We start from the raw sequence: 17,877 nt of genomic DNA, 5'->3' as shown, positions 1-17,877 counted from the left end.
ATCATGGATGTATGAAAAGGTTGCAGCTAGCTAGAGCAGAGGCTTTCTGGTGAGCGTGTCTCATGGAGTTACAGTTTCAGTTGATTGATTTGGGTCAAACTTTATATCAGATCATATTTTATGGAAAAAATATTATCTGGTTTTCCCTCTGCTGTCCTCTGGCTGCTCTGCCTCAGCTCTGGACAGCTAGCTTTAACTGCTAGCTACTGCTAACAAGCAGCCTCCAAATGAACACCTCCAGATTGGTGCTGTACGCAGCCTCCAAGAACACCAAGGTGCTTAATGGCATTTCCTGACGGACAGATACCACTAGCTTCGTTGCTAAAGTAGCAGCTACGTGCTGCTAAATGTAGCTGCAGCTAGGAAGCTAGTGCAGTTAGCCATGCAGCTAGGTTAGCAGTCATATAGAGAGCTGTAGTAATGAGCCCTAAACAACAAAAATCTGTTAGGATTTTTGCACATCCGGTTCCCTCGTCTGAAAGTCAATGAGTTTTTTGAATGGGTTTTGAGTTAAATGCCTGAAATAAGGTCTGTGGTTACCACATGCTGAACATATTTACACGTTTTGTTCCGTGTCATCAAATACATCATTAAGCGCTTACGTGTCTTAAAAACGGCGGTTGCTAACAAGTGGCTCAATGAGACTACAGAAGGTGCCACTGACATTAAACATCATCATGCCGAACACGGAGACTGATCAACTCACTAGTCTGTCTTTAGGCAGACTTTAGTTGCAAACTAGTCTAACTCTAACTTTACAACTTGTAGATTGATCAATATATAGAAAGCTTGTATAGTCACTGTGTAGTAAGATGCTTAGTGGTGGAGAACTTTATGTCTTCCGACTGCAATGTAGTCTGTTTATAGTCTAACATTAGCTTTTTACTTTTAGTGGTTTAAAGTGACTACCAGGAACTTTCAGTTTTTGTTGATTCTAGTGGCCCCTTTTGACAAAAGCGGTATGACACCAGCACCTGCTGTTGTAAGGATCTTTGCTGCCGCGTGCGAGGGACAGAGAGACTGCAGGATGGATCGGGATGATGTATTTATATGTGATTTTATAAGTGATATATGTGATCGGACCTGAGCATCAGTCTTTTCGCGGATTGGCCTCGAGCGCCATTTATTGTCATTGTCTTTGAGAGAAGGCAGACATCCACATGGGCGATATCTCCAAAATTTGACAACTCACACCAAAACAATCTAGATGGATAAATAGCACTGAAGGTAAGACGAATAATAAAAAAAAATATATATCAATTTTTGGTTTTGCATTGAACTGCCCCTTTAATAGATTACAAGATGTGATTTGCTGTAAAAAATGATGTTGCTAGAATGTATTTTCATAACACAACTAACATTTTATATAACTACTTTATTAATATTATGGCAAGTAAATACAGTCAAATACATTTTTATGAATTTCCTGAAATTATTTTATATTCAAAGTTTTCCACATGTTGTAATATGACTATACTAGTGTATGTAGATATACATGGCCACAGGGTGCTAGACTATTGAAATACTTTGTACTTTATGAGGACTGACAATTGTGGGTTATGCAGTAATGATTGTGTAAATTGTAAATGTCTAAATTTCTTGTAGATCTAGACGCGGAAAGTGCTTTTTTAATCTAATCATCTAATAAACTGTGAAGTAAATAGTGGAAAAACTAGTGCCCAGACATTATGCCTCATAAAATTCAGCAGAGGCAGCTGGAGGCTGTGACTGTGTCTGGGAATAATCTGCTGAGGTGTTCCTTTGATGAGTTTTACCAAATTACCTTTTGACACATCAGCCGGTTTGTGACCTGGATCTTTTACCTTGAAACAAGAAAAGACGCAGATAAACAATCCTGTGGCATGTGAAAACTCACCCACACACCGGTGCGGTGCCAGCAGTGTGAGAATCTGCTGCCATATCACTAACGAATGTCCTCATTTGGACCTTCTTAATGAAGTAGATGTGGGCTGCTATCAAACTCTTAATTCCGTCTAATAATCTAATTTAATCTAACATCATTTCAGGGAAAGCAGAGCTATACGGTAAATAAGGAAATGCAATTTACTGAACATATCCCAGTCATCAATAACTGCTTTGCACCATGTGATAGTCTGGCAACATGTGATTGTGGAAGTTTGCCCTCCCAAAACAAATATTCGGTGTTAAAATTAGAAGGAAGTCGGCTGAAAAAGGCAAGACATACCCAAGCTATGCCCCGAAGACTGGATTTTTAACCATTCAGTACTTCGGTATACAGAAAATTGACTTGACTGTGTGTTAAACAGCCGGCGAGAACAAGCAGTAAGTACAGTACTGCTCCCTGTAGCTCCCTCAAGGAATTATATATGTTTCTGTTCTTTCATTCTCCTTACAGTTCTCTGAGACCGAGCAAAGGCAGGAAAAATGTCATCCCCAGGCTGATGGCCTATCCCCTGGTCAGCTGCTATTACTGTTGTAATTGGGTTCACATGAGCTGCTGGTGGGACTCATTTCAATCAGCATGCGCTACAGTCTCATGTCTGAACTCTGCTCCTTCCCAGCAAGCTGCCCAGCCCACGCCCTCTGTTTCACACTCCCCCGGTCCTCTCTTGATGTGCTCACTCCTCTCTCACTCATGTTTTTTCACTTTTCTGTTTTGTTTTCGGGCTCAGAGGACCACCACCTGCACCTGAGCCTGTAGGCTGAAGTTGACATGGCTCCAGAGAAGGAAAGTAACGGTCTTGACAACTATGCATTTGCAGTGAGTATGGATTTTACTTCCTCTACTACAAGGATGTGATTTGAAAAGACTGCAAACTTGTGAAGCTATTTCTGATGGTTGTAAAGCTTGAACTATATTATTTTAATTAGTTTGTTTATACGTTTTATTCCAGTGTTTCTACCAGTAAATATCTCAGTGATTTGCTTTCAAACTTTGTGAAGGTGAGCAGGCTATATAAGTATTAGTTATTAACTAATCTCTCCTCTAATTGTAGTAGAAACTAGATTTTATTGTCAGTTAATAATTGATACCAGATAGATAAGCTAGTAAAGTAGTCGTAGTCATGGATACATGTGAACGTACTTGTTTACATTCTTGCTCCTCCATGCCAAAAATCACATAATGGAAAAGATATGTGGCAAGCTGTCTAGTCGGAGACACAAGAAGAATCTTTTTTCAGTCCAAACCTTGAATGATATGAAAAAATATATAGAAAGACATCTATCTAATCAAATCTATGATTGATTATGGAAACAATTCTTGCCTCAAACCTATTGAAAATTAGACTGTGGCTTTTTGTTTTGATTGACAAAATTGATTTCTGAAGCAAATCATTTATTTTTATGGCTGATAAAAAGTCACAAGCTAATCACATCCGCTCACTAGGAAAATACAAGTTTATGGACTGGTTGAATGGGAGTTCAAACATGTTGAAGCATTCTGTTGTTATTTAAATAAATGACTGCTGCAGCGCTGCGTGCCGTCATTTCCTCTGTACCTCTAATTGACCTCTGTTTGCCTTTCTGTCCCACTAATTGAAGCTTGAAGGGCGCTTTTGTGATCTACCGGACACAAAACCAGGAGAGGAAATGGACACGTCCACGGAGGGGGACTGCAATAAGCTAGCATACTGTGTGACAGATGTTCCTCCCTGGTACCTGTGCATCCTTCTAGGCATCCAGGTACGTCAGCAGAGCGGTTTTAAGGTCATGTTGACAATTAGTCCCCATTCATTTCCTGATTAAGAGCCTGTGTTGTTTATGATGTTATGTAACAATGCAAACACGACCGCAGGGCTGCATGAGAGCTTCTGTTTGATGCTTCCTTCACAGTTGGTTAGACTTGGTTTTATGTTCGCAGGCCTGATGTGAAATTTGCTTCAGATACAGTTGAGATAGTAAACTTTATGGGTAATGCACTCATACAGTAATGTTCAGTGTCCTACACACATGCAGAGATCAGTTTATGTTTGGTATAATGCTTTAGCCTCTCAGGCAGAATATTACCCTGCAGCACATAACATGCCCTTTTTTTCTCTTTGCTCTCTCAGCACTGTCTGACCGCATTTGGAGGCATCATCGCCATCCCCCTAATCCTGTCTCAGGGGTTGTGTCTGCAGCACGACGGCCTCACACAAAGCCACCTCATCAGCACCATCTTCTTCGTCTCTGGTATTTGCACTCTGCTGCAAGTTACCTTCGGCATTAGGTGAGCAAGTAAAGAAGAAGTAGTTAATGAGCAGGCAGATAGGATGCTGGGGGATTAAATGTTTACTTTCGTTAGGAATGGTTAAGGACAATAGATGTCTGTTTCCAGACATTCGTTTACTAAGTAAGATAAGAAGATAAGATAAGAGTGTGCAGCAGCGCAGCAGGTTCATTAAAGTGGAATTCACCATGCGGCTGCTTCTTATTAAACAGGTAGAACAAAACATCTCTCAGAAGTCCTTCTTAACCTTGTTGAACTGTGAGGCTGCCAAAGTTAGTGCAGCCTGAACCACAAAAACACAATAGAGTGTTCCAGTGTGTTGGTACAGCAGGTACAGCTTTTAGTCAAGTGATTAGCAGAGGGGAAGTAGAGTTTTTACATAAAGATGCTTTCAAATGTTCAGGCAGGTTTAGCTGGGATGAGGAATATGGGGAAAATTATTATTTACATATGGAGATACTTTACTGTTCTAATGATACCTAACTGCATTTGATGTTCTTGCCACAGCACTACTTCTACTTAGCTACCAAATTTATATTTACAACAGCATACAGATCAATATCACATTATAATGTGGAAAGTTTTGACAAAGATGTTTTTCACATTATAACAAGATATTTTCACGTTATCATACAAACTTATCACAATATTATAAGAATCTTCTGTTATAATAATATGCTATTTATCTTGTTATAACATGAAACCAACATGAAACAAGATTTTATTATTTATTTATTATTATAACATAAAATGTTTCATCTTATACATAATAATTTATCCTGTTATTACAATATACTATTTATCTTGTTATGACGTGATGATGTGAAACATGAGAATTGAAGAATGAAACATGAAATTTCATGTTATAATGTGATAAAATGTTAAAAAAAAAATCTTTACAACATGAAACATTTTACATAATAACAAGATTGCATTTCATAAAAATATGGAAATATCAAGTTATAAAGTGAAAACATCTTGTAACAACAATAAACCTCACGCTCTGATGTGATACTGATCTGTTGATTCTTCTTCTGACATGGCAACAGTACGCTGCTGTACATGTACTGATCTAATACAGTATAATATGACACAATAAGATGCAGTACAATATGAAAACATATATTCTGTTATGATATGATGCAATACAATCCACATAAATGTAATTCAACATGAACACAAAACAATAGGATCTGGTACAATATGATACAATTTGATGCTGTATAATATAAAATTTCTTCTCAATAAAAAAGCCAAATAAACCAAATAAAGAAGTCAACACCAGCAGCTCTTCTCTCAGTGTTACTCAATGTGTAGCATCACTTGTGTGCAGTGGCATGAACACCGAACACTTGAAATGATGTCTCGGCTGATTGTGTTTATCAGAACTACAGACTTAAACCATGTTTTGCTGCTCTGAACTTGTGCTGTGCTTGCGCAGGCTCAGCCAGGCCGAATATTTGTGTCACAGCAGGATTAGTGAAGGAATTTCTGTCTTATTACTTTTGGAATCTAGTTCTTGCTAAATCCACATTCTCCTGGCTTAGCACCACTGACGCTTTCTTGTCTCTCTCCAAATACCTGGAGGTCAGCTGTGAGGAAAACAATGGGTTCGTTCAATGTTTCAGAGAAGCCAAAAGAAAATAATGCTATTTTTTTGTTGCCCCCTTAGGATGAAAACATTATAAACTCCCATCAAAAGATATTTGCTAAAATGTGTCTTTGCTATTTCCTTGAGTTTTCCATGTTTTCCACAAATATACTTGTCATATGACTATTCTGACTCACTGTGAGAGATGGAAACACAAATTTGAAGTCTGTAACAATCTGATGTGAATTGCTGACAGTCAAGTGAGCAGCATAATGAGGATTATTGCATAGCAGATGACTTTAACTCAGTTAAACTCTAGTACAGCAGCTGGCCTAATAGGAGAGTCACTCTCTCCACCTTCACATGATTTAAATCAACCATTCAATCACATGTGAGTGAACCATGCAGTGGCCGTAGATACAGAGACACTCTTGACGTCAAGCAAACTTAATCTTTTCATTTCTTTTGTTATACGCTCCAAACTGGATGTCTACAGGAGCAGAACATCTGACATAATGATATCTGATGATATTTGACCTGGAAATGCTCCTATCCTGACATCATATCTGTCTGGTGCCCTTCTCTTAATTGCCTTACCTCTTTATTTCCAGACTGCCCATTCTCCAAGGTGGTACGTTCACATTATTGGCACCTTCCATGGCAATGCTGTCCATGCCAGAGTGGACGTGTCCTGCTTGGACCCAAAATGCCACCCTAGTCAACACCTCCTCCCCAGAATACATAGAAGTGTGGCAGAGTCGAATGAGAGCAGTGAGTAAACCTTCTGATGTTTCTAATCACAACTGAACTTTAGTTTACAGTTGACAAAAGACTATTTTCTTCACATGTAAATGGCCACTCCAGTTTTTTCCCTTTAACTTTAAAAGCAACAACAACTACATGTATTTCTGAAGAATTGGTAAAGACATTAACAGAACTAAAATAACACCAAATATAGGACATACATTTGTCAGACAGCTAGAAACATGGCTGCTAATGCTGCTCTGTTTGCTAACATGTCAACTATAAGGCCATAACATGCCTATCGATATCAGTGTGAATGTTGCTCAGCTTGTTGTTAAGTTATGCCCCTAAATTGACAAAAATTCACTATTTTTAGGAAAAACACGAAGCTCTGCTCAACGACAAAACAACAGGTGCTCTGTGTGGATGGCCAAAGTCTGTCTCTGACTCACTGAGTGATGAAATTAAACCATTAGTTAGTTGAGAGTTGGAGTTTCCCCTACTGGCCACTGCTCTTTCAAAATGAGTAGGTGTAAACAGCCCGAATGGACTGTAAATTTAATGCATTTATATAGAGTTTTTCCCACTCGAAGTGCTTTACAACGCAAGTGAGCATTCACCCATTCACACACACATTCATACACAGATGGCAGAGGCTCCCATGTGAGCTGCCACTTGCTCATCAGGAGCGTTAACCATTCACACACACTCATTCACAGATGGAAGAGCCACCGGGAGCAATTTGGTTCTCAGTATCTTGCCCAAGGGTACTTCGACATGTAGACTGCAGGGGCTGGGAATCAAACAAGCGACCCTCCGATTGGTGGACGACCTCTCTACCTGTTTTTTTAGTTGTGTATTGAAGCTAGCACAACACTTGCAGCTCATGTGGTGATCCAGCCACAGCCAAATGTGATATACTGGTAGACTGGGTTTGAGTTTTACACACACTAGAAGTAGGTCAACCACTGTACGTGACAGTGTTGGTTTTTAGGACCGTCCCACGGGCAAGGACGAGTGTATCAAATTAGTATTTGTGTATCAGCCCTGGTGCTTAGGCTGGGACAGATGCTCATTGTTTAACAGAACCTTCAGCTACACAGAAGTAGCCATTGTTCAATTGCTGTGTTATGGTTGTATTATGTGTGCATGTTTCATGCTAGTTTGAACCCTTTCTGCTCTGTGTTAAAACATCAATGCAGAGCCACAGCTGCTTTGATTGTTTGTTGTTCAGGTTCAGTAGTGAGTGGCTAGCTGTGTGGAAATGGGACAGATGGATCTCGAAAAACCTTATTTGTAATGGATAGTTGTGGTTGACAATAACAGTCTGAACTCACGAGACACTGACTTTTCTGTATCAGAGGAGAGCATCCATGATAATAAGTGTGATATGTTTCATTAACTCAATATATAACATATTCATTTTGAGACCTCAGTGCAACTTATCAGTGTATTTAAGCAGCACAAACGGTATCACTGTAGAATGAACAGCCATCTCAACCAATGTGTACATTGTATATGGTAACAAAAATGAGATGACAATGATATATTCTGTTTTGAAGATTATAACTTATGTTCATTTCTGGTAATTACCTTTGTAAAGAGAGTGATGCCACGTCTTGACTAAATGTCTAAACTTCCTTGTGTCTCTCCTCAGCTGCAGGGATCCATCATGGTGGGCTCACTCTTGCAGGTGTTTGTTGGTTTCTCTGGCCTCATTGGTCTCTTCATGCGCTTCATTGGACCTCTCACCATCGCTCCCACCATCTCTCTCATTGGACTGTCCCTGTTTGACTCAGCTGGTACCAGTGCTGGGAACCACTGGGGCTTGGCTGCCATGTGGGTAAAATTCCCCAAAGAGTGTCCTTTTAATAGTTTGGGATCAGTAGCACAAGATATCGACTAAATGGAGAACTCTGTAAAAATGAGTTCATGCAAGTTTAATGCAATTTTGCCAAACAATTTATCTTATAGGTGATGTTAAATCTGCTTGATCCCCTGCCGAGAGTACAGCCAAGGTTTTCTAAATGTAATAATAGACTTGAGATCTGTGTAAAGCCTTAATCTCTCTGCAGGGCAGGAAAGCCTATTAAAAGTTTCTTGCCAAAGAACCTGCTAAGTTGCTCTACTTACCTACAATAAATGCAGTGCTACTTATATTTTACACTGTGAATGTTACAATGTGAATTATTGTCTTTGTCCCTGTCCCACACAGAACCACAGCGCTGATCACCCTGTTCTCTCAGTACCTCCGTCACATACCTGTGCCATTTCCTTCGTACAGCAAGGATAAAAAACTGCACATCTCTCGTGTCTACGTCTTCCAGATTCTCCCTGTGTGTATCAAACTGTTGAGATATAAAAATAAATCATGCATTTTGTCTTTACATCAGTTGACAAGACATAAAAGGTGATTTTTTTCTTTGGTACATATCCTCAGGTGCTGCTTGGAATCACTATTTCTTGGCTAATCTGCTACATCTTGACAATCTACAATGTACTTCCTACTGATCCACACCGGTACGGTTACATGGCACGCACTGATCTAAAGGGAGATGTCATGAGCCGAGCTCCCTGGTTCACTTTTCCATACCCGGGTAAGAAGCTGCCAAACTATCACCTGAAGTGACTCTTTTTAAAAAATAAAAAATAAAAAAAAGGTCTTGCAAGCCATATGTTCTGTGTCATTCTCTGTTTCCCTATGTCTGAATCCAAACTTAGGTCAGTGGGGGATGCCGACTGTGAGCCTGGCAGGGGTGGTTGGCATCTTGGCTGGTGTGATTTCCTCCATGATAGAGTCTGTCGGGGACTACCACGCTTGTGCCAGGCTATCCGGGGCTCCACCTCCCCCTAAACATGCTATCAACAGAGGGATTGGCATTGAGGGACTGGGCTGTCTGCTGGCTGGAGCCTGGGGTACAGGAAACGGTACCACCTCATACAGCGAGAATGTTGGAGCGCTTGGTATTACGAAGGTAAGATGAGCCTCTGTTACTCAATCTGACAGATTTGTGATAATTAAAACCACTTTTTTTCTTTAAGGGTATATTGATGTCGTACTAATACAAGTTTTCTTTTCAAAGGTTGGCAGTCGCATGGTGATAATAGCCAGTGGAGTCTTGATGGTTGTCATGGGTGTGTTCGGTAAAGTGGGTGCTATATTCACCACTATCCCGACACCCGTGATCGGGGGCATGTTCATGGTTATGTTTGGCGTCATCTCTGCAGCAGGAGTATCTAATCTGCAGGTACACTCAGCATTTCGGCAAAAAAAAAGTATACTGTGACATAAATATTGCATAAAAACAGGACCAACATTTTCTCCAATGTTGTTTTCCCCCCTCACACTTTCAGTACGCAGACATGAATTCATCTCGAAACATCTTCGTGTTTGGCTTCTCCATGTTCTCTGGCCTGGTCATTCCTAACTGGATAGTGAAGCACCCTGAGGCTGTTGCTACAGGTGCATGGATAAAATCACACCATATAATCTTAATTACAAAAAGTATCATTTTAATTTTTAAGATTGAACTCATTTCATTATGTTGTGTTCAGGTGTGGTTGAACTCGACCAGGTGCTGCTGGTCCTCCTGACAACCAGTATGTTTGTTGGAGGTTTCTTTGGCTTCATACTGGACAACACAATCCCAGGTATTATCTTCCACTGAATTATATATTTAGTTGATTTAGTCTACTTTATTAGTAATACTATATTACCTGAGAATGAGCCCTTTATATCTATAGAGGGAGCGGGTCCTCTTCAACTGAGTCTGCCATGTTGCACCACCATGTTTCTACAGTAGCTCAGAATGTTCAAAGCAAACACTGGCACTGGAGAGGGCCTTCTGCATTTTCATGTTTTAAGTAGCCACCCTATGGGAGGGTGAGACGGGGGCTATTCAGTTGCAGTTTGCACACACACTGCTAGATGCCATGAAATCTTAAACTCTCATCTTTAAGTAATTTAAATCTGTATACTTTATACTATCATCCTATTAACAGTGAAATCACATTGTAAAAATATGCAACTTGTAGTCTCAGCAGAAGTGTCAAGTAAAGATTCAATTTAGGTCAAAATACTCGACACAATAAACCTTATTTATTCCAAAGCTGATGCTCATGTTCTGTCAAGTGACTGTAAGTGACTGGCTGATGATTATCACGACAATGTAAGGGACAGTCGATAGATATTCAGAAGGGTCACAACAGGGACACGGTGGCTGTTAAAATGGGGTCCAGGGTTACTATATTTCAGTCAGACAACTGAGTTTGGTGTCCCAGTTCTGACCTCATCAGCCCCCGTGGATATGTTTACATAGAAATATTCGGCACTGATGAGCAGATATCTTGAAGCCCCTTGCTGGAGCCTGCAGGAGGATGCTGGGGTGGTGGTGGTGGGGCTAAAAGAAAAGGCTATCTTGATATACTTGGCCTGAAAGCAACAGGTTTTTCTGGCTTTTGTAGGTCTGGGCCTGAAGACACTGTTAGCAACTTATAGCATCTTATACTGTGGCAACTTCCTTCTTTTAATCCTCCTTCACTGTTCAATAGGAGACAATCCAGGTAGAAAAAGAGAAACTCTATTCCAAAGCAGTTTAGAAATTACACTTATTTTTGAGGAGAGGCAGTTGTACATGTAGTAGAACAGGAAGACTTACTAAGAACGATTGTTCCTGGAACATGATGCAGCGTTCCCAAGCTTTTTGAGAAAACAAGTCCAGTCAGAAAATAACGTGAAGACAGTCAGCACCTTCAGTAGACCATGCTAGTATGATTTAACACATCTAACTCGTGTCCAACAGGATCAAAGCATGAACGAGGCATCCTGGCCTGGAACAAGGCTCACGAGGACGACTCCAGCAACACCCTGGAGAGCGGAGAAGTCTACAACCTTCCCTTCGGCATCACCTCTTACTTGTCTTCTTCCTCCTGGCTCCGGTACATACCTTTCTGCCCTCCTGGTGTGCCCACTTCACTGGATGGATCTGGAACAGATACTAATGCCTTGGAGCCTAAGCAGCCGCTGGGACATCCAGAGCCTTCGCAGATCATTATCGGAGTCCCTCTGTGAGTGGTGCACTCACGTCAGCATGCCAGTTTGAGGATTTTCCAAAAACTAAACCATCAGAGGCAGCTCAGTTTGGACCTCTTTCTTTTGTACTGTAACAACATGGTGCAAAGTATTTCACATGAACTTTTGGAGTGACATTTGCAATTGACATTGTGCATAATATTAATACATGGACTTCCTTTAGGGATGTAGTTTTATTTGATATTTTGTAATTATTGTTATAAATGATAAAAAGCTGACATTGATATATATTATATGTATATATAATAGTTTTTTTCTGGACAGTAAGCTGAGGTTTTCACAGAGCTTACACTGTTGATATATAAACAACGATTTCTTTGGTTTAAAGCTTTAGACTTTTTTCTTCGATCTTGTCAGTCAAAACCAGGTGCTAGTGAACAAACACTGAAAAGACAAGTGAATGTGAGTAGATCCATGCTGTTTATTGCCACTTGCAGCATACTAATCCAATGTATAGGTTCATATATATATAAACACAATACCTCATGTTTGAATTAACAATTTTAATAACTGTGTCTTTTCAGTCCATGCACCTTAATGATTTGTGGCAACAGTTTCTGACTTCTCTCTTAGGCCTAGTACAGTATGTACATGGGTATTTTTGGAAACTGGGTTTTTAAAACAGATATCTCTGTCCAAGTGTTTTAGCACCATTTCTGAAAGAATCTCCATCCACACAACACACCTGAAAACACATATCCCATGGCCATTCACATGCACAAGAAAGTGATGGTTTGCTCTGTGGTCGGTTGTTTAGTTACAGAAAATACTATGAACGAGGCACAGAAGTGTGACTGCTCTTCACAGAATTCTTGGATAATTTGTCAGAAAACAAACCGTTTTTGTCTCTCTTTTTCATCATTGTGTTATCAATGTCTGTTTGTGTCTTTCTAAATACAACGTCAACACAATAAAACATCCATTCCGTCAACATACAAACTCAAATACTCCAATCATAACACATACTCCGAGTTCACATGTGACTTAGCTGTTACAAACACTGATAACGAGTGTGTTTGTGGCATTGTTTCTAAAAATCTCTACTGTCCAGACGTAAACACTGAATCTGGAGTTTCTTAATATCTATCTTTTTTTCCAAAATGTCCATTTTCAGTAAACTAAAACCCCCTGTACATGTTTACAAAAGGCCAAAATGCATTGAAATAGCTTTGTTTTAAGAGATACCTGTGAACGAGTGGGCAGGGCCTAAGGCTCATTTACAACCTGCCAACATACAGTACAAGACGCAAAACATTTCATCCATGCACATATCAGGACTACCCCCCATATGTCCAACACGGGGCCGCTGTGTAGCAACACCAGTATCTGTTTAATTCGTTCCCGTCAGATCCTGCTTGATGGCTTTGTACAGACTAACAAAAGACTCTTCCCACATGTCTCGTTGGTTTTCAATAGTGGAATTGACCATCTGCTGGGTGGTGTACACCAACGTAAACAGGGTGCGCTCAAAATCGTCCTGTTGCAGGTGACCGATGTGATCTGAAAGGGCAGAGATGAGCTGAAATATGTCTGTTAGCTCCCTGGGAATGATCTCCTCACAGATGACTTTCAGGTTTCTCGTCTTGCGGAGGGAAGCCAGCTCGGCATCTCGCACTGAAAACTCTCCACTGGCCTCAAAGTGTACGCCAGCCAGCAGGATCTAGTAGATAAAATGAAGGAAAAGAAATGCTCATTATTGAGGTTTATTTGCTGGTTTTGCACTTCAAACAGATAGATTTGTCTCACCTCAAATAATAGGTGAACATCATCAAAGGAGTCCTGGAAGGTGGGGTTCACCGCAGTTGCAGATTCCCTTTTTATTCTGCTTGCAGCTGGAAATAGGGCTTGTGGGTAAAGAGAGACAGACAGTGAGAATTAGGGAGGTAGAAAAGCCAGGACAGATTCCTGAGCAAACCTTTCCTTTCATAATTTCATCACATTTTTTTCTTGTGATTTACTGCTGTGGAACCAAAGGCAAAGCAAAAAACAAACCCTAAACTCCACCATGAAATATAGGCTTCAGTGGGGCGCTGACGTTCTGGCTCATGTGAGGCCAAGGCTCACCGGGCTCACACCACGTTATACTGCAGTTCGTCTACGATATGCACACTGTGCATTTGAAACGCTGACCTCTCTGACCTTACAGATGACTTCTATCTGCAGGCGATGAGACGTGACCTCGAACTTCAAAAGCAGCAGAAGAATCAAAGGCGGAGCAGCACACGGATTACACAACAGGATCCAGATGACTTTGACATGAAGTGTACTGGCTTAGCATTTCTGCCTCTTCACAGCATTCCTCAGACACATGATTCAGAGCAGGCTGTTAACCACGACAAATCTTGTGTGGCCAAAGAAAACTCACAGGCAAGAAAAACCTTCCCCCTGATTTGACGATGAGGAAGTATAACCATAATGCATTTGCATAGGCAGCCCTTGAATACCATGCAGTCACATTACATAAAGGCATGCTATACAGGATTTGTCAGTTGCTGTTTGTAAACAAACAGCTCAGAGCTGCGGTAAGTAATTCTGAAAAAAGACAGTTGATTGCTGAGTTCAATGTACCCTCGCTTTGGGTTGCATCAATATTTGACGACCTGGGAATGAGACTCAACAATCGACTATCTTTGTCCAGTATTGTAAACACCAAGAAACATCCTGAACACAGCAAAATACTAAGAAAATAAAAAAATGCAGGCAGTGGGCAGGGGCTCTGCACTGCCTCACGCTTATAGTGGATCTAGAGTGATGATTGAAAGGGATTCTTTTTGTTGGGTCTATTTTTTAGACCTTGGGACATATCTTGTCGTGTTTGTGGTGACTAAATAGGTAATCTAGGCCAAAATGAGTGGTTTTTGTGCCTAAACTTAACCAGATCAATAACACAGTGTTGTCAGAAGACAAAATTAAAAAAGAACGGCAAAGAAATCTAAAGTTGCCTCATAAAGAAATCTAAAGTTTCAAGATATGTGTGCAGAAACATGATTGCCAACATTTATTCTGCAGATTGGGTTGAATTACAAGAACCATTGTGAGGCTAGACAGTTGTGCTTTGAGCTAAATGCTCCAAATGGTAATGCTATAATGAAGTTTAAGTAGAAAGAAGAAACTTTCTGCTGGTGGCACTAAAGGAAAAGTCGGGGGATCCACCATCATAGCTGTGAGGGGACAAACAGGAAAGAAATTCAGACTGCTGTTTTCACTTACTGTCCAGTGTCTGTAACATTCTGCTGGCTGGTTTTATGAAAGCATGTTAAGTCTGGAGCTCAGACAGTTAACATTTCATATGGTATAAAGCAGTGGTGGAAAGTATCTAAGTACATCTACTCAATTAAAATACCATATTTAAGTACAATTTGAGGTACTTACTTTATTTCAGTATTTCCATTTTCTGCCAATATTTACTTCTACTGTACGGTTATTCAGAGGCAGACAAATATTGTAATTTGTATATTAAGGATGTTTTGACAGTCCCTTTTACTTATGTATTGTTATTATAAAATTATAACTATAACTATAATATAATAACTTGTGTAACTGTTATAAAGTATTTCTAAACTGTGGCATTGCTACTTTTATTTAAGGTGCAGTATGTAAGAAGTTTGGTTGAAAACTTCACTAAAATTACAGAATGTGTGACTTTATAACAGTTTTAACATTAAGACGTCTACGTATTATATTGTAAACCATGCTTAGCATGCTAACCAGCTAGCCCTGGTCACCTCATTCTAAGGCTCCTGTGCTAGCAGCGTTACCGCCAACACTTACCTGGATCTCTGAGCTCCCAGTCCGGACCGCTAGCTGCTCTGCTAACTGAGCTAACATAGCTAACTTACAAACGGCAGCTGCAGTTGGCAGCAGTCTTTGGTTACTCTGGTGATATGCTGCCCCCCTATATGTGAGTATGAATTCAACAGGTGGCCAGTTCTTACACAAAGCACCTTTAAGGAAAAGATCTGAGTACTTCCTTTCAGTATTGGTATATGGGATAAATTCTAGGTTACCACTCCCTGACCCTAACTGACTGTTTATGTAGTGTAGATGAAAAGAAAAAAACAGATGGAAGAAAAAAATTGAAGAGGAAATCATGCAGACATAAATCCAGACAGATAGCTACCCTGTCACGCAGAATTGGAGACAGTGGTAGAGTTCGTGACTGAACTGGACTGTGCTGTTTGATGTCATCTATTTAATCTGCAGCAGCACAATCCAAACCATTAAACCTGTACAGTTTTGTCTGGAGTCCAGTCTGGAGTAAAGATGTTGTGACCAGAGAGAGAAACAAAATCAAGAAATCCATTAGATGTCTGAGCCAGAGTCAACGACCCAAATGCCAACTCTTTCCCTCCTCGCCATTGACTTGGTGTCAGAAGTAACAAGCTCAACAAGATGATGATATTTTAATAGACTGCTGCAGGATCAGATCATCTACACGAGTCAGTTGTAATGTTTAGATAATGATCGCCATTAATCTATGTTCAATAAGGCCAATAAGGGCTGGCACTATAGAGAAAGATTACTTTTTCTCTTTAGGGGTTCTCCAAATTACCACGATTAAATAAATCTATGTTCTAGTGAAACATACTGGTGAAATGCACTGAATGCTTATTTTGGAGCAATTTGGACATACCTAAAATTACCCACATCAGTAAAACTGCACAAAACAGTTCATATGTTTACCAGCTGAACTCTGTATCAAAGGGATAACAGAGGACAAATATGTGCTTTTGATGACTCTCAGTGCTTTTTCAGTGCTGCTTGTGCTTCCTGTCAATGTAGAAGTGTCCCCAGCCAGAACCAGAAAACATCAAACATCTGAGTTATTGCACCGCCATGTTATCCCTGGATTTTAATTTCTGTTCATGTCTCCGTGAACGATAGAACCAATAACATTTGACCAAATCATCAAAAGATCCCAACTGATGAGAGAAAAGAAATTCATGACAGGAGCAGGGCTGGATATCTCAGCGGTATGCTTTTCATTCACTTGAGGAATATGAGTTTCCTCTGTCAGATTGTCTTTAGATCCTCCTGCTCCTCCTTTTGTATTAGAAACAGGTGCGGATGACATCTGAACTTAGTAGCGAGATGGTAATAAAAGCATGCATAGAATATAATGTGCTTCAACTTAAAAACACAGTATTCAACTGACAAATGAGTGAGACGGCACTTATTTTGTATTTTTTGCATTGTACTGTACTGGATTCTGCTCTATTAAATGTACTGTAGGTGAAAAACAAAACAATGGGCTGCTGTAGACGGATCATTTCCCACGCATGTAGGAGGACTGCAGAGATAAAAATATTCCTGTGTCCAATACACATAATGAGGTCATTCCTATTACAAAGCTATGCTTATACAAGATTTTGTTAATTTGTTTTGAGTAAAAACTCAAGAGTTTGGAAAGAAAATAGAAAATAAAAAGTCACTGTTTTTATGATTCAATATTATGTTACACTAAACCAAAGTACACTCAGTCTGCAGCCAGGACTGATTCAATCACTGTTCTCCCCTGCACAAAAACATCATTAACACTGTATAAATAATTGACTTAATGTTCTGTTGTGTGAAATTCTCCTGTAGCCAACACAAATAACATTCACACTGCTGCGAAATAATTTTTGCTCTGTGAAGAACCATGTAGAGAAAACTTGAGTCTACATACACAAACTGAAATGTTTGCTGATCTGCAGTCAAATATCACACTTCAGCTCAAGTCTTACCTTTAGCCTGTTGTTGTGTAACACCTGTTTTGATGCAGCAGTAGAAAAGACCGACAATGACCATCCTCCAGGGCAGCATGGTGGCCTGATAACTCTCACAGTGTTAGCTGCTTGTATCATCTGCCACTGTGTCTCTGCCCGTCAGTACCCAGGATGCTCTTCTTCTGCATTTCCTTCCTTCTCTTTACTCTGCATCTGCAGCCTCGCACAACACCAGACTGTGCACTTTCTTCATCACTTATGTTCTTCCACCCCATCTGTCCTCGGGACTTTGTTTTCTCCCCCCCTCCCATCCACATCTGATCTCTCTCTCTCCCTCTCTCCCTCCCTCTTCTGACTGTGCACCTCGTCTCTTTAAATGCTTTCAGCTGCTTGTCACCAGGTTCATAGACGGTCTTTTTAAAAAAAATCCTTTTCTCATCACTTACAGGTATATGTTAAAGACACTTCTTTGTCTTTGATGGTCAGCATCCTTTTCATCTCTAGCAGCAATTTAAAATCCATTGTTGTGCTAATGCAACTCAACAGTGCA

General features: G+C 40.2%; 2 protein-coding genes across 2 annotated transcripts; one reads left to right on the top strand and one right to left on the bottom strand.

Moving 5' to 3' along the window:
* The first annotated feature begins 2,657 nt into the window (after nucleotides 1-2,657).
* On the top strand, nucleotides 2,658-11,765 carry slc23a4 (solute carrier family 23 member 4). The gene is made up of 12 exons (XM_073472462.1): nucleotides 2,658-2,743; nucleotides 3,526-3,666; nucleotides 4,035-4,192; nucleotides 6,395-6,554; nucleotides 8,185-8,366; nucleotides 8,743-8,863; nucleotides 8,968-9,124; nucleotides 9,249-9,502; nucleotides 9,611-9,775; nucleotides 9,882-9,990; nucleotides 10,083-10,178; nucleotides 11,330-11,765. Exons 1-12 carry the CDS (start codon nucleotides 2,696-2,698, stop codon nucleotides 11,596-11,598), a joined length of 1,860 nt encoding a protein of 619 aa, XP_073328563.1. The 5' UTR covers nucleotides 2,658-2,695; the 3' UTR covers nucleotides 11,599-11,765.
* A 1,184-nt stretch (nucleotides 11,766-12,949) lies between these two features.
* LOC141000706 (protein FAM180A-like) lies at nucleotides 12,950-17,424 on the bottom strand. Its single transcript, XM_073471502.1, has 3 exons — nucleotides 17,346-17,424; nucleotides 13,366-13,463; nucleotides 12,950-13,279 (listed from the first exon to the last, which is right to left on the bottom strand). The coding sequence occupies exons 1-3, from the start codon at nucleotides 17,422-17,424 to the stop codon at nucleotides 12,950-12,952; spliced, it is 507 nt and encodes a 168-aa protein (XP_073327603.1).
* Between the last annotated feature and the right edge of the window lie 453 nt (nucleotides 17,425-17,877).

Source organism: Pagrus major, chromosome 8 (genome assembly GCF_040436345.1).
Source record: "Pagrus major chromosome 8, Pma_NU_1.0".
Lineage (NCBI taxonomy): Eukaryota > Metazoa > Chordata > Actinopteri > Spariformes > Sparidae > Pagrus > Pagrus major.
The sequence above is the reverse complement of the archived record's forward strand: the minus strand, read 5'-3'. Positions and strand labels throughout refer to the sequence as shown.

Coding starts and splice junctions, on each gene's coding strand:
- slc23a4 (XM_073472462.1), top strand. CDS start 2,696: ATGGCTCCAGAGAAGGAAAGTAACGGTCTTGACAACTATGCATTTGCA. Junction 2,744..3,525: donor TTGACAACTATGCATTTGCA/GTGAGTATGGAT, acceptor CACTAATTGAAG/CTTGAAGGGCGCTTTTGTGA. Junction 9,503..9,610: donor GAGCGCTTGGTATTACGAAG/GTAAGATGAGCC, acceptor TTCTTTTCAAAG/GTTGGCAGTCGCATGGTGAT.
- LOC141000706 (XM_073471502.1), bottom strand. CDS start 17,424: ATGCTGCCCTGGAGGATGGTCATTGTCGGTCTTTTCTACTGCTGCATC. Junction 13,464..17,345: donor TACACAACAACAGGCTAAAG/GTAAGACTTGAG, acceptor TTTACCCACAAG/CCCTATTTCCAGCTGCAAGC. Junction 13,280..13,365: donor ATGTTCACCTATTATTTGAG/GTGAGACAAATC, acceptor TTTATCTACTAG/ATCCTGCTGGCTGGCGTACA.